The sequence below is a fragment of the Eucalyptus grandis genome, chromosome 3 (assembly GCF_016545825.1).
Source record: "Eucalyptus grandis isolate ANBG69807.140 chromosome 3, ASM1654582v1, whole genome shotgun sequence".
In the NCBI taxonomy this organism is placed as follows: Eukaryota; Viridiplantae; Streptophyta; class Magnoliopsida; order Myrtales; family Myrtaceae; genus Eucalyptus; species Eucalyptus grandis.
Genome location: NC_052614.1, coordinates 52529565 through 52549693, shown reverse-complemented (window position 1 = coordinate 52549693; position 20129 = coordinate 52529565). Strand labels below are relative to the sequence as shown.

At 40.1% G+C, this 20129-nt stretch overlaps 2 protein-coding genes and 1 pseudogene across 2 annotated transcripts; 2 read left to right on the top strand and 1 right to left on the bottom strand.

The window, feature by feature from the left end:
• The first annotated feature begins 1223 nt into the window (after positions 1–1223).
• LOC104437694 (probable boron transporter 7) lies at positions 1224–5463 on the top strand. The gene is given in 20 exon segments (XM_039308344.1): positions 1224–1350; positions 1492–1606; positions 1737–1819; positions 1975–2041; positions 2043–2117; positions 2119–2163; positions 2270–2294; positions 2296–2409; positions 2507–2672; positions 2785–2859; positions 2862–2896; positions 2899–2952; positions 3138–3311; positions 3390–3497; positions 3582–3698; positions 3790–4109; positions 4360–4594; positions 4596–4640; positions 4785–4922; positions 5008–5463. Coding segments are annotated over 19 exon segments (2010 nt in total). The 5' UTR covers positions 1224–1350; positions 1492–1502; the 3' UTR covers positions 5038–5463.
• On the bottom strand, positions 5450–12203 carry LOC120291957 (annotated as a pseudogene).
• A 2553-nt stretch (positions 12204–14756) lies between these two features.
• On the top strand, positions 14757–17833 carry LOC120291203 (cytochrome b-c1 complex subunit 7-2, mitochondrial-like). Its single transcript, XM_039308265.1, has 4 exons — positions 14757–14959; positions 15197–15354; positions 17049–17096; positions 17733–17833. Exons 1-4 carry the CDS (start codon positions 14866–14868, stop codon positions 17799–17801), a joined length of 369 nt encoding a protein of 122 aa, XP_039164199.1. The 5' UTR covers positions 14757–14865; the 3' UTR covers positions 17802–17833.
• The last annotated feature ends 2296 nt before the right edge of the window (positions 17834–20129 follow it).

Below are 20129 nucleotides of genomic sequence, written 5' to 3'. Positions count from 1 at the left end.
AGAATAGAATACCCTTTCTCTAGTTTTGTGTTTTTTTTTTCCTATATATATATTACATAAATTTGGGGAAATAAAGATAATGAGATTCATATCCCTAGAGCATCATAGATACAAAATATTTTATTCAAATTGGCTGATTGACAGCACACGTTTTATCGACCTTGTTTTGTGTTTTTCCAATGAGCCTTCCTGCTCAATGACTTGTGCACTTAAGTCCATAATTCCATAGAATTTTCCCAATTTTAGTCCCTCGAAGATTAGATTGCCCTGGCCAATCAGACAAATTCTCAACAACCTTCCATTTTCGCAGTTAATTCTGATTATTTCCCTATCTTGGATGCCTAGGGACTGCAAAGAAGAGGCATGTGAATCGCCTGCATTGTTACCTTTCTCTTTGCCCATCTTTTTCATGGCAATTTGTGGGGTCAACCTGCCAACTGACATGAAGTCAAAAGAGCTGATACATTACAGGCTTGCTCCAGCCAGGAGAGTTGCCGACCTACCTCTCACTTTAAATTCTCTTAATAATGGTTTAACTAGTTGTTCCTGCTAATGAAGGTAAGGTCTCTGTACTTCCATGTATAGCTTTCTAATATCATGGGCTAAGCATCTTAATTAATGCATCTGACATAACCACCAAACTCTTCTTTGCTAGTTCTTACTAAATCAATATAATACGGTTCTTAGGAGAAAGATATTACTTCGTGTCTATATCACATAGATCATACAAGATATCAAGGTATACAATTCCAATTGTCAAGTAAAAGTCCAAATTTTTGAGGAATTTTTCGATCGAATTTCTTGCACAATGACCCGTATTGACCGCTGATGACATTTTCGCATTTGCTGCGGTTTTCCTACAGATCGTATCGTTGGAAACAATTACGTGACTCTACCGGTGATGGTCGATATCGGGCCGACGTGATCTGGCAAGAAGCAAATTTTCCTTTTGCCTTGTGAGGAAGAGAGTGGTTCATGGGGTGGGGCGAGCCAAGAAGAAACGCCTTTTGAGTGTCTAATTTCCTCCTCCCGTGAAGCGTCACATCGCATCGCTTGAGGCCAAAATACATTTCTCCCTTTGATTGCGGTACGTCCAGCTATAGAAAACGCGCAAATATCAATGGTGGAGAGAGAGAGAGAGAGAGAGAGAGGAGGGAGGGCACTGCAAATTATTTATTCATGCGAAACACGAGAAACGACGTGTTCTCCTTTCCCCCTGCAAGAAAGCTCCCAACGTGACTGCGGTCAACGTCGACAACAGTCACCGCCTCAGTCTCAGACTCCTACAAGTATTCTTAATCTCTGCTACCTCCGAGATAGAGAGAGAGAGCTAGGAGAGAGAAACTTGTAGTAAGCATTCTCTCTTTCTTCAACAATGTTGCTACTGAATCTCCAAGAACGCGTGCACCATGTTCTGTATCTTCAAGAATGCGACCACCATGTTCTGTTCGTCGTGTTTCTGACTACCCCGTTAACAACTTTTTGTTGCAGCAGCAGCAGCAATGGAGAATCTCAAGACCCCCTTCAAGGGAATCGTCAAAGATGTCAGAGGGAGAGCCGCGTGTTACAAGCAGGACTGGGCTTGTGGGTTTTGTTCAGGCATGAGGTAGCTTTTTCTTTTTTCTTGATTGATTTAGCTTCTGGAATGCAGCTGAGGAATTAGATCTCGTCCTTGGAAAAAGAGAACATCTTCCTAGATCTTTTTGCTGATGGTGGTTTTGATGCTTTATGCTCAGGATTTTAGCCCCGACAGCGTATATCTTCTTTGCTTCCGCCCTTCCTGTTATAGCCTTCGGGGAGCAGCTAAGTCGAGACACCAGTGAGTGGCCGATTCTCGCTCTCATTTGTTAAAATTGCAGTTCACTGAGGGAGAGAGATTGAGCTTCCTTTGTCGATTATACTTTTTCGCATTTGTTTTCTTGATCTTGCCTGTTTTTAACACTGATCATGTACTTATGTTTTCTCGAATGCTAGATGGCAGTTTAAGCACGGTCGAGACTTTAGCTTCGACTGCTATATGTGGGATTATCCACTCGATTTTGTGGCCAGCCTCTGTTGATCTTAGGGGTCGCGGAGCCAACTGTTATAATGTACACTTATCTGTACAACTTTGCCAAGGAGGTCAGACCTTGGGGCGGAGTTATATTTGGCTTGGGCTGGGTGGTAAGGAATTGAAGTTATCCTATTTCTTATGGTCATGCAGGGCTTATGTTGGTGTCCTGAATCAGAACATGTATACGGTCGACTTACGGTACGGCATCAATTGCAGGGTCTGTGTCTGGACAGCATTGTTGCCTATTTCTTCTTGCCATATTCAATGCCTGCACGATCATTACAAAATTCACTAGGATTGCAGGGGAGCTCTTTGGCATGTTGATTACTGTTCTCTTCATTCAAGAGGCCATCAAGGTACCACATAGCTTACAAGCGGCTTGAAAAATGCTTTACTGGAACAGAACTAGATGAATTGGTGGTAATTAAATCCTCATGAGTACCTCTTCAACAGGGTTTAATCAGCGAATTCAATATCCCTGAAGCAGACAACCCAGCTCTAGAGAAGTATCAATTCCAGTGGCTCTATACAAATGGATTGCTTGCCAGTATCTTTGCTACCGGCCTGCTCTATACTGCTCTCAAGAGCAGAAAGGCAAGGTCTTGGCGATATACCACTGGTACACAAATTCGACCTTTGTTATTGGTTATTTTTATATATGTTGTTCTCTGAGTAGTATTTTCTGCTTTTTTACCCATTTTTCCTGATAGCTTCCTTCTTCTGTTCATCAGGCTGGTTCCGTGGATTCATAGCTGATTATGGCGTTCCTCTTATGGTCCTTACTTGGACGGCGTTGTCGTTTGCAGTTCGAAAAGAGTTCCCAATGGAGTTCCAAGGAGACTATTTTTTGTCCACTCCCCTGGGATACTGCTTCTCTGTACCACTGGACAGTAATTAAGGTATTACTTATTGAATCTTGATATTGTTGCACCAAAGTATCAAGACATCTACGTAGGTTGCTCTATGTTATTCCAAAGGTCTTGAAGATTGGTAACTGCGTTCTTTTCCCCTTTCCTTATGATCTAGTAACTTTTTCAAAATTATAAATTATGCAAATCCAATACCTTTGTCCCTTAATTTGCAGGATATGTGGAAAGTTCCTCCGACATACATATTTGCTGCTTTTATACCAGCAATGATGATAGCAGGGTTGTATTTCTTCGACCACAGTGTGGCTTCACAATTGGCTCAACAGAAGGAATTCAATCTCAAGAAACCGTCGGCTTACCACTACGACATCTTTTTGCTTGGACTATTGGTACCTGATTATGCCCATTTCCTTTAAAATAGGATTTTAGGCTAACCTTTTGCTAAGCACTATCATATTGGATCTCAGACGTTGCTATGCGGATTACTTGGACTTCCTCCTTCCAATGGAGTACTCCCGCAGTCTCCTATGCACACTAAGAGTCTAGCGTTCTCAATAAGCAGGTTCGGACGGAATGTTTAGAAGCTCTATCTTTAGTGGTAGCATCTAAGCATCATTTTTTGTTTTCCTTGACTGTGCTTAAAAGGAGGTTTGGTGCAGATCATTCGAAAGAGGATGGTTCAGAGCGCAAAGGAATGCATGAAGCAACAGGCAACCAACTCCGAGATTTATGGAAAGATGCAAGAAGTGTTCATTGAAATGGACAGGACTCCAACTGTAAGTTTCATTAGCACGCCTGATTTTCTCCATTTGGGCAAATATGCGTAGCTTTTACTTGGCATTGAGCGTGGTGGATTTTTTCCTGCAGTTCACTTCCACAGTTAAGGAGTTGCAGGAGCTGAAGGACGCGGTTTTGAAAGCAGATGATGGAGGAGACGGAAACACTAAATTTGACCCGAGAAGTATGTCGAACGCCCACTTGCCCGTCAGAGTCAATGAACAAAGGATGAGCAACCTGCTGCAATCATGCCTTGTGGGAATATCAGTATGTGCGATACCTGTCATTAAACTAATACCTACATCAGTTCTTTGGGGTTACTTTGCCTACATGGCTATCGATAGTCTACCGGGTAATCAGTTCTGGGAAAGGATTTTGATTCTCTTCATCACCCCCGGTCGACGTTACAAGTAAGCTGCGGACCTTACAAGTTGGTCATGCTTTTTAGATTGATTTGATCTGGTGATCCGGGGGTTGCTTGCAACTTAACTATGCTTTTGAGTAAAGGCAAGTTGTGGTGTTTGAGAGTGGAAAATACCTAATATGCACTAACAAATTTGATCTATTCAGACGGTACTCCAGATATCATGCTTTTACTATATACGATTTTGCAGGTCATTATCATGCTGTCCTGATCTCACTTTTCCTTTTTGTGAGCAGAGTTCTGGAAGGAGTTCATGCTTCATTTGTCGAATCAGTACCATTCAAATCCATCGCAATGTTTACGCTCTTCCAATTTGTGTATCTTCTCATCTGTTTTGGGGTGACGTGGGTGCCTATTGCCGGCATATTGTTCCCATTGCCGTTCTTCCTTCTTATAAGCATAAGGCAGCACATACTTCCCAAGCTGTTTAAGCACGATCATCTTCAGGAGTTGGACGCTGCTGAGTACGAGGGAAATCGCTGCTACCCCATACCGCAGTCGAAGCCTCTCATTCAAGGTATACCTACCCATATGTCATGAAAAATTAACACAACTACAATGCTGCTTGGAATCGGTCTTCCAAAAAATTTTCCATTTTCGTTTGAATTCCAAACATTTTCACTTTTGTAATGAATCAAACATTCGTTTAATGCATGAGCAGGACATAAGACCATCTGATTCTGGTGATGAGGAGAGCGAAGAAGATTTCAATGATGCCGAGATATTGGACGAGATGACAACAAGTAGAGGCGAGTTGAAGCTCAGAACTGTGAGCTTCAAAGAAGAGATGCTTATTCGGGTGAGGAACCAAAACTTTCACTCTATGAAGGAATCATACATTTTTTCCAGTTCAATTGCACTTACACTGGCTTTCGGTTCTGTAGGTTCGCTCAGAAGATGCCTCTCGAAAATGATACTTAGATAAATTTCCTAATATCATTGAATAGCATAGTTCGAGTTCCTCTGTATAGACTGTTGACAAGAGTATATACAGGCCAAAGGAAGAGCTGAAGAAAAAGCCAAAAACTGGAGTACCGATTGCTGGAAGCTGTCTTCCACAGGATAACCACCTTACGGAAAAATTTTACTTATTCAAATTTTTTACGATATACATTTGAAGGGGAACTAGAGATAGGGAAGGATATAGGGTTAAAAAGTGAAAGTATTGCTGAGACATGTAAACAGAATTTAGCTTGTGCAAGCATTATTTGGACTCTATTGAGAGTGCTGAGCTGTTTTATGCAAATGCTGGTTTTTGCTGGTCAAAAAGCGGGAACGCTTTAGGACAGTTCAACAGACTTCAACTGAATAACCTAATTAAAATATCTAAGCTGCATTTGTGACTGCAATAATATTCGGTGGCACCATGTTGGTTCTATTTGAAGTGTCTGCTCTTAAACCCTTCAACTTCATCTATAGGAAAATGATGAATAAGATAATGAACAGGCAAAAAGGGAAGAGGACATGTTGGCAAAAACATCCTGTATCCATAAATTCTTTATTTGTATTAAGTTACAGATGACCGGGAAGAAGGTTCACTGAGTTCATCCATAGTACAATCATCCAACCAAAAATTAAAACTTCACCTGCTAGCGGATTCTAACACTTTTGCTTCACTACATGGCATTTATTCCTGAACGTATAAGCCATCTATCTTCGCTAAATCCTTCAGTTCTTTCTGTTCCCTCCATGTGTACTCTCAACTATACATGCAGTGCATGGGAGAAACACTGGAAAGGAAACGAAAATTTGAAAAAATTATTATGTCCAAATCACACCATCAATTACTGCACCCTCAAGCTCAAGATTTCAATTAGCTGAATGGCTTATGGTGACCTTGAGAAGGAATCTGTATCCTTTGACTCGTTTTCCTTGGTAGTTGTGAGTTATCATCTCCATCTTCAGCAAACCAGAATTAGAAAATCGCCATCTCTAATGACTCTATCTCTTCAATTTCTGCTCCATCTTTGCTCAGAACTTTTGTAAAGTCAATCCGAATTTTCTGCCACCAATGTGGAGAAGTTCTTCTATAGACTCTGGCAGCGGTACAAGCTTATTAGCGAGTTCACCCTTCTCTCGGCAGCTGAGCGTTACACGAGCTGGAGGGTTGCCTAATTTCCAATTAACAAACTTGCCAGGTGATGAAATAATTTCCTTCTCGCCTGCATAGAATCCAAACTATGTGACAAAGACTTGTCTGCGAAATTCAGGAATAAGTAGCCGACATTTTCTATCACTAGTTGCATAATGATAATTGTAACGATGTCAGATTCATGACTGAGCAATCAGAGACAATCTCAATACATGATACGTCAATTCTAAGAACAACTCAGAGACTTATGCAGAAGTCCAAATATAGCTTTATCTTTCTTAAGCTCATGAAATCCAACGTCAAGTTCAGTGCTCAAGCCTCTAATGTCCAACTAAATTATCAAAGGGAAGTACCAATGCTGATAAGCTAATAAGATAGTTCATATATTTGCTTCATCCAACCTGTTTCACTGTCAGCCTGCCATATCAAATTAATCATCCTAGTGATATCGAACTCCTTGATTGAGGATATTGTACATAAATACCATTAAATACTCCAAAAAGGTTAGAGATATATGAAATAATAGGAGCGATAGTTCTATACCTGTATTTGCAGCTGACATGATCCCAATAAGAGAATTCTGATAATTGTTGGCTTTACGGCGACGTCGATTATCTGACCAATTAACCTCTGCAATAGTTGGCATGGACTCCTGTCCAAATGGAGGAATCGTGGGCTCACTCAAGTGCTTACCGGGAAGCCGAACGTATCGCAGGCTCGCTTGGGTACTTCGCAAGATGGGGCACCGCCAGTTTCTTAGGGATGCTATTTGGATGTCCAGACCCTTGCCCACTTGAGATGGTGATAACACTTTTCTTTGGAACAAAAACTTTATCTCTTCATGGCCCTGGTGATCTGCCAAAGCCCGAGGGTCCACCCGTACACATCGGGTTTATCAACATCAGCTCCTTGGTCTAACAGGAACTGAACTATCTCAATGTTTCCTCGGATACAGCCTTGTGAAGTGGTGCAGTTCCATTGCTAGCGGGCAGTGTTACATCCCCGCCATACTTGACTATGTCTTTGAGAAGTTCTAGATTGTTTTGCTCAACGGCAGTGCAAGCAAAATGGCCCACTTCACCTGATGAAATCGTTGCACCATTGTCTGAAAGTAGCTTAATCACGGATTCATGCTTCCCCACTATGGCATCCCAAAGAGGAACACTTCCTTCAGAATCTGCATAGCAAATACCATCACAACTACCGACACACATCTCTCCAAAACATCGATAAGATTGGTGAAAATTGTACAGCAACAACTAGGCGCGAGACAGAAATTGGACACAGTGCTTATCTCATTAATGTTCCAAGCAAAATTGGTCTTGAAATGCTCCAAATAGTAAACAAATTGCAATATTGAAGCAAAAATGGTTTGAATGCCAATAGAGTAGAGTACCTTTGATGTTAGGATCTCCTCCAAACTCTAGAAGAAGGGTCACGCAATGTTGACTTCCAATAGATGCCACAATATGCTGTTACATGCGGAGTCACAAATGTAGAATTAGGAGACAATGGAAATGAAATCTTCAAGTACAAAGTGACCTACCATCGCTGTCCTTCCATTTTTATCTACTTCGTTTGGATCTAAACCGCGTCTCAAAAGCTGGTGCAATAGTTGATCATCGCCTCTCATTGCTGCAAAACATAAGCTAAGAGGCAACTCCATATTCCCCCGAGCAAGCATGTGCTCCGTCTCATCCAGTAGTTCTTCCATCAATGGCTGCCGCCGTTCTCTCAAATGCTGCAAGAAGCATAAAACAGATAATGCTATTAATTTCTCATCTTCTGCACATAAAATTGGGCAGAGTTGGTTCTGTTTGAACAAATCGAGGATCAGAAAGCAACTTCAACCGAAACATCTATGTTTGTGGTTGTCTGTCTTCCATAATTAACGGCATTTGCTTCTGTCAGTTTCAGGTGAGGAGAAAAACTTCAAGACAATAAGTCAAACATCATACTTGGATCAGTGAAGTTGCATAGCCTACCTGAAGTAGATTGTTCATGATAATTGTTCCATCTCCAACATTGGCCTGAACAATATTCAGAAATGACGTCCGGTTTAAACGTAGAAGCTGGCTCAATCTTTTTGTCCTGACTGTAAAAAGTTGTGGCGGTAACAGAGAACGCCTACTTCGCATAGACATCTCCTTTCTTTGCCTCACCAACTTCCTGCAGTCAAGTGTTTCAGGGTAAACACCCAAGGTTTCATCAGAGTTGAGTCGGACATATATAAACTTATTGGAAAGAAATTGGATGAGACATTCTTAACTTAACAAACTTGCCTGTTCTATTCCATTTCTTTGCATAATAAGATCCTGTCCATAGACCAAAATGTCAGAGCAGTGACTTAAAGAACATCCCACAAAAAATGATACATCAAGTGTTTGGACTAGGAAAGTATCCAAAATTTCGTGTCCAGAGAAAAAGGAAAAGTAAACAAATGTTCCATGTAAAGCAAGCAATATTTTCTACCGTAAGATCCTTTCACAGAACTTTTTTTTTTCCTTCAGTTGAACTTTCACAGGACTATATAAGTAGTTCGATTTCTGTATATTTTCAAACAGAAGGAATGACAAGTTCTGAGGCTACTTTTAATTGGAGAACCAGCTTGTCTTATGCACTTCTGCTTAACTCTATCTCTTAAGCAAAGACCAAAAAGACTGTACGCATTCCCAGTACTGCATAAATAATAGAACTGGAACCGGGGAATGATTACTAACTTCTTACCGCAGCACCAGTGACCAGAATGTACAAGTCTGTGGGCGCTTCATTCTGCAGAATCACATCTTCTTTTGGAGAAAAATACTCGGCTTTCATCTCTGACACCTTCAAAGAGCAGACTGCAACCATGAATGGAAATTCAACATAAGCAGCATCTGCCAGTGTTTTTTAACTCTAGGCGGGTTGAGTTTGACAAATCAAATCAGGCCAAAATGACAATCATCATGCATTTAGATGGATCCTGATGAACAGAAGACAACTGTCTAAAGGCGTCTGATACTTCATCCATGGCACCAGTAGAGATGATAAGATAAACTTAAAACTCATTACCAGCTGAAAAAGCAGGTCATTCGAAACCCCACGGAACAAGTACACCTGGTCAACAAGCGAATAGAACAGAAAGTGCGAGATACTTGATCGGATGGCCTTAGGAAGGGCTTCAAGAAATTCCTGCTGCTGGAGACCTTCTGAATCGGTTCTATATCGCAAAGATATATGAGCCAGCATTTGGTCTTGCAGGCGAACAGGCAATTGGTTCCTCTGCGCAAAATTCGCGCTGCTTGGATTGTGTCTCTCTGCAGTTTCAAAGAAATGGACATCAGAATCTAGAGAGTGTCAAGGCATGCGAAGACTAGTCCAGATGCATGCAATGGTCCAGAGTGTACTAACAAATCTTCTGGTTCGGCTGGTGCCATGGACGACCAAATTGGTCATATTTCCAATCAAATAAGCAGTCAGTCCTAGGTTGAAGAACATGTAGAAGATGTCAAATATCATCTCTCTCGTATTCACAGGATGCAAATCACCGTAGCCAGTGGTAGTAAGCGTGGTTATCGACCAATAGATCGATGTAACATAACGAATCCCCAGACTCCTCTCATGGAAATATTCCCCATTGTAAGCCCAATCCATGTGTTTTTGGGTCTTTGTAGCGTGCAGCAAGGAGATAATAGAAGCACGCAGCCAGGTGCACTGCAAATAGAGTAACCTAAAGGGCAAGCCAATAGTGTATTGAGCATTACTTGAAAGGAACACTCAATTTAAGAGCAACAATAAGGACAGAAAACTGCATTTCCAAGTAAAGACACTCACAAAGGTCAGCTTCGCACACCGTACCCAAAAGTAATTAAAGTTCTTATCTTTCTCCAATCTGAAAGCATTAAGAAGGAGACAATTGGTAAGTAACAATTGGAAGAGGAAGCAAAGAGCTGGAAACTAGGTCACCATGAAAAAAAAAAATGTGAAATGCTGCCTTCATTTTAATATTTTAGCACTTGTCACTTGAAAGAACAACGAGACAACATAGTGATACTTATATTCATAAGAAGATAAAACCACGTATCAAGTTCTAAACATATCTATTGAACTGATGACATATAACAGGGACAAGCTCATCTACAGAGAAATAGAAGTCAATGTTCCTATGTCTTACTGGTGATCAATTTAAGCAAGATAAATGAAGACTTTAGTGCAAACAATTTCAGTGATCATGGAACAGTAAATCTCCACCATATTTGGTAACTGAAAATAAGAAGTCAGTTAGGAGGTTAGACACATATGTCAAATCTTTTTACCTGGCAAACATCGAGCTGACTCTTCGAAGACGCCAAAGTCGAAGCATGTTAAATATGCCATACTGCTCGAGAGGAGACGGTAAAATACTTTTAACAACTTCAAAGGGGATAGTTGAGATAATATCAAAGGCCAACCAAGTAGTCACATATCTCAAAGCAATCTTCTTCCTATCATCAACTAGAAGATATGAAGTCTTATCCAAATAAGCCACAAAGAAGGTCAATATGATGTCGATCGCAAAGAATCCATTGACAACGTTGTCCGTTATCGCTAGAGGTCCCTGTGGTTTCTCAAGAAATCCAAACTCAAATGGTGACACCCATGCAGTGTAGAAGACGAGAAGCACCAGAAATGACTGCCAGAGTCTGCACAATATGTCCCAATTAAGAAGCACTCCAGATCAGAACAAAAGAAGTGGATGAGATAGTGAGGACTCAACCCATCTTAAGATAGAACTTCATATCAAGGCAAAGCTAGGTCCTCTTTCAAGACAATAAGAACCGATCAAATGAAGAATTGTATCACAGGTAGTTCAAAGGTTTGTTCAAAGATGAGTCCAGTATTATGTCCACAGGGAAATACATGTCTGTCTATTGATCAGCGAGATCTAATTTTCCCCAAGTTCGACTATGCCATGAGCAGAAGCTACTCATCTACTATAAAAATGACAAGAGATTGGATTAAGGTATGTCATCACAGAATAGTCGTCAGGCATTAAGCAGAGAGTTCACTGTGTGCCATCAGTGAAGCACACCTCGTTCTAATCATCCCTTGACAAAGGACTTGAAAACAAGACGACAGCAGAGACCGTTAATCAGTGAACTAGGAGACATTTTCTAAGGGAAATTGATGAAAGCTACAAACCACTGTAACATAATTCATCCTTGAAAGAGGAAAAGCACAGGACAGACCCGCTTTCAGCTCCACGATGGCACTCAAAGAAACAACCGCACTCGCTCGAAACAAATGATGCATGATAATTACAGAGACCCTCAAAGATCACCTATTGATGCATCAACAAAGCAAAGCTGACCAAGCGTTAGGATTTGCATAATGCATGATTAGCGAAGTCATTAATGGACATCAACCTCCTGATGCTTTTCCACTCAATGAGGGAAAAGATGTCCCCAGTCATTTGGACCAGAACCTGTCATGGAAATAAAAGCACCATCCGACAAAGGGAAGAAGATTTAAACAGCATGGCCAAGAAAACTGTCGACTTTATTCCCTCGACCAATCCAATCAAATTTCACGAACTCTATGGAGATGCACGATCTGCAACAGTACAGACCGGCCGTCCATCGATCAGGCGCAACACTCGCCGGTCTGTCCGAAGCACAAGAGGTTCCTACCAATGCGAAATTCTTGCCGAATCCACTCTACCCTATGGAAAAACGAAGCGGAACCATCCCATCGACGGGGAGACACGATGAGGAGGGAGGGAAGGAAGGACCTGTAGCGGTAATCGAAGGGGGCTAATGATGAACTGGCGCAGCTTGACCCGGCGGTGGGTCCTGGCGCCGAGGGAGGAGGATGCCCTTGCTCATGCTGTACTCCTCGTCCCGCGACAGGCGCTCCACCACCTCCCGGTCGTGCACGCTCCCCGCAGGGCTTTGCCCCCGTCCCCGCCCCTGTCCCCGCCGCTGCGTCGATATCGGGTTCCTCAACATCGTCCCCTGCCCGCTTCTTCATCTCCTCCCGTCCCCGCCGGCCTCCAACTCCGTCAACCCACCTCCCCAGAAAATGAAGGGAAGAAACAGACCACCCTCTCCCTCTCTCTCTCTCCCTCCCACCCTCTCTCTCTCTCTCTCTCTCTCTCTCTCTCTCTCTCTCTCTGTGATTCTTCTTCTACGTTAACTACAAGAACCGCATCTAGATATGCTGCGAAACGATCCCAGAGACAAGACAGCGAAGGAAGAAGGAGCCCGGGAATCCCACGATCTCTCTCTCTCTCTCTCTCTCTCTCTCTCTCTCTCTCTCCTGGGCGTGCGCAGCAGGTGAGATGGGATTGGTGTTCTACGCGATCTTGCGTGAACTTGGAGCTACGGTACGTGACTCTCGTTTTCTCTCTCTCTCTCCTTCTCTCCCTCTTCCTCTCGCCGTCGCCATGCATGCGATTTTAAGTACAGAGTTTTCAGTTTTACTATTTTGCCCCCCTCGCATAATCGCAATTTGCCTGCCTATCCTCGCCCTCCTCTTTTTGCTGTCGCCGAGTTATTCTTGATAATAGTGACGAGGATGGTCCTTAAATTTTGCAATTAATATGTAATATATCTTTCGATTTTTAATTTATTAAATATGATTTATGAACTTTAGTCTAACAAGATTCTTGAACTACTTTTAATTTATTTAATGCCATTCCTAAAATTTAGCTCAATGTGCAACATTATCCTTGAATCTTCAGTTTATTTAATGTGATATTTAAATTTCTGTAAATATTCAAACTAGTTCCTAAATTATATGAAAATATCTAACGATATATTTTCATTGATTTAAGTTCAAGAGCAATATTAAATATTTTCATATAGTTAAAGGACTAATCTAATCATGTACCAAAAATTCAAACACCATATTGAATGAATCAAAAGTTAGGACAAAGTTTAATAACTATTCTTTATTTCTTTTGCATTATTGCTATTAGCATATGAACCACATCGAAATATTGCTAAAATATGGTCTTTATTGTGTGTGTGTGTGTGTGAGGTTCCCTATACTTGTCGATTTAAAATTTTGAGTTGGATTTTCCGACAAATTAGATTAAAAAAAAGGATTTGGTGAATCGAAGGTATGATGTTTTATTTTGAGCCAATAATCGGAGATATGATTAAGAGATATCTTTTGAAAGGTAAATTTGAAATCCCGTTCAAAATGTTGTTATAGGGAAAAGAACTAATCTTTATCTTCTAAATTACTTATTTTCTTTTTTTGGCATACAATCTTTATTTTCTGTTTGCTTTTTTTTTTTTTTTACTCTAAAAGAACTAATCTTTATCTTCTAAATTACTTCTTTTCTTTTTTTTTGGCATACAATCTTTATTTTCTGATTGCTTTTTTTGTTTTTTACTCTAAAAGAACTAATCTTTATCTTCTAAATTACTTCTTTTCTTTTTTGGCATACAATCTTTATTTTCTGATTGCTTTTTTTTTATTCTTTCGGGTATGCCAACTTTTAAAAAGTGAAAAGCATGAAAATTTCATCAGCCTTTTATGCACTAATTAATTAACGACCGCACACCTGCTTCCGGCTCTATTTTTTTGCTTTTTCCTGCAAACGTCCCGTGACTAGTCACGAATATCTTTGGACTATCAAAAGTGACCTCATTTTAATTTTTAGAATCCCCTTTTTGTACTATTTTTTTTCAACTATAATCGTACACTAAATCTACAAAGATGATTTACAAAAAACCCTAATCAAGTCCACGTAACATTTTGATTCCTATCTCAAACAAGTGAATTTCAGACCATAATCAATATATACGATCATCTTTATCCGATGCTTTAAGTGATAGAATTTATTTTTTAACTATTAAATTGTATACTGAAGTTCATTTCTCGCATGAGAAATGTTCTATATACATCGGTAAAATTAATTTAAATTTAATTAAAATCTCTGAACTCTTTTTTATATTTTTGAGAGTTATTAATATAAGGTCATGTTTCGCTTAAAATAAGCCAAGCTAATGCAACATTCAATAACCATTGGAGTTTGTTTAGCGGCCATTCTTTCAATATGAAATGGGGAGATGGGGGTTCAAATCTCCACTATTTTTGAGATTGGGGTAAGGACGATATATTTTTAGATGTGGGTTTTCTCACGCTGCACCAAGCTATAAATGTGAAAGTACGAAAGTGCGAGTTAAAATAGGAATAGAGTAGGACCTGACTAAAAAAAAAAATTAATGCAACATTCAATGGACAAAAAGAAGAGGCCAAATTTAATAAAAGGCAAAAGCTACTAAAATCTCAAACTTTCTCAATTATGACATATTTATTATGAACTTTTTTATGACACAAAAAATCTCAAATTTATATATGTATGACATACTCCAAAACTTTAAATCCCAAAATTATATTCGTATGGCATATTTATGTAAATGTGTCACGTTAGCATAAGTTTAAAATAGATGCATCACAATTGGTGAGGTTTGGTTTTCTTTTTTTCTTTTTCTTTTTTTGGCTTTTTATAAAAGAGAGCAGAAAAAACAGGTGGCAAGCTAAACGACGCCGCTTAAGGACCTGCTCATCACCCTCCCTGAAACCTCTCGTCGTCGGAGGCAGCATTTGATCTGTAAAACTCGGGAGAATACGAGGTTGTCGCGGAGACGAAAAGCTCTCGCCGAGGAGGAGACCGACGATGTCGTCGTTTCTGCAGTCGTTCCTGGATCCGAAGAAGAACTGGCTCGCCGCTCAGCACATGAAGACCATCTCCAAGCGCCTCCGCCACTACGGTCCTCTCCCGATCCCCTCGAAACCCTAAATTTTTCTCTTCCTTTTGAATTCGCGTGCTGCGTGCGTTCGGGGTTCGTTGACCGCGTCGATCGTCTGAGCTGGCATCGCGCGCCGCCAGTTTCGGAGGTTCTTTGAATTGGGTCGTGTTCATTTGCTCGGGTTGGGCGTGAAAGTGAGCGCTTTTCGCGTTTCGATGATGACCGCCTTGTGATCGGATGATCGATTGGGGAATGCAGGGCTGCGGTATGATGATTTGTATGATGGGTATTATGAGCTCGACGTGAAGGAGGCGCTTAATCGGCTGCCGAGGGAGATTGTGGACGCGCGCAACCAGCGGCTCAAGCGCGCCATGGACCTGTCCATGAAGCATGAGTATCTTCCCGAAAATCTTCAGGTAATGACACTGTTGGGTGAAGTTGTGCTGGATTTGTGTTGGCCTGAATAGCTTTGGATTGGTACTCTAGTCGAGGCTTGTGTTTTTAGTCAGCAACTCTTTTTATGAGTAAATGAGTGCTTGATTTCAGTCAATGAGCACCATGTGCTTGGGCAAATTTTATGTTGGGGCGTGGTTTGCTGTTTTGCTTTAGCTTTCGACTTTTGAAGTGAACTAGTTAGTTTGTTTACCGAAATGTAGTAACAACATTGTGCAATGACGGTCATTGGATCATTCGTTATTGTTTTAAACCAGCCCACCATCGTTCTGCGTTATATGGCTTACCCTGTTCTTATCTGCCAGTTAGATTTTTTTGTCCAAGTTGATGCATTTTGAAACAGATTAAGCTCTATTGACATGTGTAGTTTCACCCTTTGAATTCAGCATTTGTACTAGGTGGTTCATCTGCTTGACTTGTAATTTTATGAAGATAAATGAGTAAACTTTGGACACAATTTCTGGGCTTATAAACTGACAGAGAAGAACTCTGCATTGATGCATGGCTGCTTATCATATTTGCCAGAGCCCCTGTTAGCTAGGTTTTTTGGGGGCATAACTCTGTGAACCATCATTCACCATTCACTTTTAGAATGATGGTCCTTTTTCACCACGGGCCAACCTGATAATACATTTTACCAGTTTGAGTCTCATGTCATTGGATTTGATTTGTTCCTCCCCTGTAAAAGCTGAAGAATGACTACCTTTGAAGATTTTGGTGATCAAGTGATGTGCACAATCTTATGCACGGAATCCTAAAAAACTATACAAAACTTAATTTGTGAGTTATTACATGACCTTGTAAAATTAAAGGGCAAACTGGGCCCTAGTCATCTCTTATGTAAATAAGATAAACAACATCCATTTCTTTCCCTCTGTGTGTTCTCAATATACATCTTACCACCAGACATGGCAGAATGCAGTATAGGTAGCTCTTTTGCAAACTCATACCTCATGCACCTATAGGTTCAATATAGGATTTAGTCACAGCTTTGTCAAGTTATTGTTGCCATTGCCTTCTTTTTGTCACTTTCAATCGTAATGATTTTTCTTTTTTTTAAAAAAAAAATGTTATCCATTCATTTGTCCTAGCTTCTTAGAATAAAGCTCTGATTCTATGTTTATAGCTGACAAGCCAATGCTGAACATGTGCCAGAAGACTAGTTTGTCATGAATGTGGACACCATCCGTCAATCTATTAATTTATACACAAGTACACTTAGAGACCTATGCTCTTTAGCTGTTACATTACCTAGATTCACGTAATATCTCGAAATATATTGTGACAATGGACAACCTATGGCAAATTATAAGTGAAAGACAGTTCGTTGCATGGCATGGGTTTCTACGCTATTTATAACTTATATCGTAAAAGCAGAGACTGTGTTAGTCACCGAATTTCAGACCTTTAAGTTTCAGTTGTTTGTCAGTTTACCCATAAAACAATTTATGCGGTTGCCCATTTTAAACAAATGGGAATTGGAATATACTATCAATCTCTTGGATGGCAGTGTCTATTATGTCAGTGCCAATCTTTTCATTTTTATGCACTGTTTTGACAGTTATTGAGAAAGAAATTATTGTGGATGGATTCATTGTGCAGATTGTCAGTATATTCTGATCTGTGCCATTTGTTTATGTAATTTTTTTGTTCCTAGGCTATGCAAACTCCATTCAGAAGCTACCTTCAGGACATGCTGACTCTGGTGAGTTCTCTTATTCAACCCACTATAATGAAAGCATTGTGCCTGGCTTTCTCTGATGGGCAGTCATAATATTATGTTAAGCTTCATGTGGCTGTCTTATTCTTAGTAATACTGTTGACAGCTGGGTTCTTTTGAAGGTCTAGGGGCTTTCTTCTTATAAGATACTTGATCGTTGAATTTTATAATGTCAAGTCTTTGGTGCATGATGATGGGTGAAATCAAAATCATGCTATCATCCCAAAAGATAATAATAAAATAGAAATCCCCTGATAAGCAAGGAAATAGACCGTTAGAATGCGGATAGATGATCTTTAAAAAGGAAAAACATAAAACCCAAAATGGGCTTCCATGACCTTTCAGTCCTTGCATCTAAGATATTGCCCATGGCTGGAGAATGATTGGACCTATTACAGTAAGAATGGTGGCATTCTAGATGTTTATACACCACCCGGTCACTGCACATGTTTTGGACATTTTATCTGCACAATACTTTTAGAACTCTGCAAAACTGGAATTTGGTTTTAAATATATGGACCGGAGTAGTTAATTACAATTTGTGATGTGCATGACCAGTTTGAAGCTTGACTTACACTGTACTGGAGTGAGCTTGTGCTAACTTTCCTTCTAATATTGTAGGTAAAGAAAGAGAGAGCAGAACGTGAGGCTTTGGGAGCTTTGCCTCTTTATCAACGCACAATTCCTTAAGCAGTGCAATTTTCCTTCAGCTTTGCACTTTTCCAATTCCTGAGATTCCTGTTGGATTTTGGCCTTGAAAATCTCATATTTAAGGTTTCATTGTTTCATAAGCCAGATGGCTTTGGTAGTTGTTGGTCCCTCCTTCACTACTATTTGATGAATTGTTTAACCGTACTATGCCTCTTGCAATAAAATCAGCTCAGGGATATGTTTTCCCATGTACTTGTTGAAGAGTTAAAATGTTCCTTCCTGAAATTGAAGCTTCGAATCAGTTTGACAGTGGAGTAGAATTTGAAATCTGTCACTGGCTCAGATACGTATAGGGAAGCTAGTGGCTGATGCAGCTCCTGTTGTACAACAATTTCATGGGCGAAATATCAATGTCCTTTCTTCTCATTCTTCATTTTCCAGATATGATAATGTTAATATGTTGCATCTGAACTTAGCATCTGTGAAAGCTTTCAATTTAGAATGGTTTCAGGTGATACCTCTCTAACTTGGCAATCTTTCAGTTATTGACCTGGTGACATTTCCAGGACAGCTTCAGAGCCATTATTGTTTCCCACTGTTGGTGGTCACTTAGAGAAAGGGCCTTACTAATAAAGTTTCACATTTCTCAAATGTAACTTCAGTATCTACAATGTCATATGTCTTTTCCATTTTGGATGTTGGGGTCCCTCAGAGCTTCTAGTGAATTTCATCCAGTCACGGCGGTGCTCCCATGCAACTGGGTAATTAGCAGGACAGGAGATCATCTCAAGGAAATGGTCTTCGGTGGGATTTAAGCTCATAATCCTGGTAGTTGGTGAGCAATAACTCCCCTTCTTGTTATCTGTTTTAGAATTTATTCTGTATTTTCATTCTCGGGTTTGCAGTGTTCCCCTATCTTATTTTCGTTCACCGAACGGGTCAACTTGATCTTCTTGTAGTGTCAGCTACAAATAGCATCAGAAGGAGAAACCGAACATGGTTTACGATATACACACTAGAAAATCGAATTTGGCCAATGTAATTGCACGCCTTTGCGCTTCACGATCGACCATGATTTGTCTAATCTAGGCAAGAAGGAAAATAACGAGAGGTTCTCATTGTGCAGAGCGAACCTTCCTTCTGTTCTTCGCAATAACCAGCCTCTTTAATGACAGCACCGACACACGAACACATCCTGTAGCTTTCTCAGTACCTGGTAAGAGGGCCTAGGTTGTTCGTGGTGGTGTCAGGAACATTTCGTCGGTCTGCAATTTACTATGTGGCCCTGGAGCATGTGCATTATTAGCGGAGCAGAGCCGATCAATTCGTGTCGGTTGACGCGACTCTTGTACCGCTCGGACGGTTCATTGCTAGCGACTCGACATCGAAATCTTTCAAGGGTAGAGGGAATTTCTATTATGGAAGCATTTCCATGTGCTCGCATGAGGCCCTTCTTCAATGGAGGGTCTGCATGTCGTGTACTAGCTACCTAACGATCGACTCGAATTTTTGTTCGGACAGCCTTTTTCTTCGATCTGTCTGAATGACATCGGATTGCCTTATAAGCAACTTAGCTCTCCCTACTTGCTAAATGTTAATATACTCATGTTCCATTATGTTACTAAAGTTAAGAAGCGGTTCGACACGTTCTCATGAATCTGCAGATATTGCATGCATATGTCATAAGATCCAACAAGGGAACTAGCCACTTCATAATAATATTCACGGTGAAAATCTTTATTGAGTTAATGGAATGTCTACTCATCTATATTCTTGTCGTGGGTAATTTAAATCTAGAGATAATTGTTCAAAAAACCATCAACTTATTATACATTAGCAAATTCAATCCTATGCTCTTTTTTTAATTTGGCCAATTTAGTATTAAACTTTTTAATAATTTGCTAAGTAATCTTTCCGAACAATTTTGGCCAGTAATCGCTGACATAGATGTAGCAATCAATGGAAGAAGAAGGAAAAAAATCAGAAAAATTATAAAAGAAATTGCACAAATCATCCGGCGCCACTTCAATGGTTGTGCCATGTGGGATAGCCGCTGCCACAATAGCAATTTCTAGCCAATTTTGACAAGAATGACTACATTGGTAAATCATCAAAAGATTTATGATTAAATTAGTCAAATTAAAAAGTTTATAACTTTTTTTATAATTTATTTCAAAATTTATGCACACTATCTCTTTTGGTTAACACTTCCTAACTATATAGCATTTTGGGGGTCTAAACAAAATGTTCAAAAAATTTAGCAATTTACTTTGCAAAAATGTTTAGCATTGGGAAATTTACTTGAACTTCTCTGTGATCGATAAATCTATAAACATAATTTTTTCCTCCTTTTTTTTTTTTAATTTT

Excerpts from the sequence above, each read along its gene's own strand:
- LOC120291203 (XM_039308265.1), top strand. The coding sequence starts at position 14,866 with ATGTCGTCGTTTCTGCAGTCGTTCCTGGATCCGAAGAAGAACTGGCTC. Across the intron at positions 15,355-17,048 it reads ATCTTCCCGAAAATCTTCAG|GCTATGCAAACTCCATTCAG; the intron begins GTAATGACACTG and ends TTTTGTTCCTAG. Across the intron at positions 17,097-17,732 it reads TTCAGGACATGCTGACTCTG|GTAAAGAAAGAGAGAGCAGA; the intron begins GTGAGTTCTCTT and ends CTAATATTGTAG.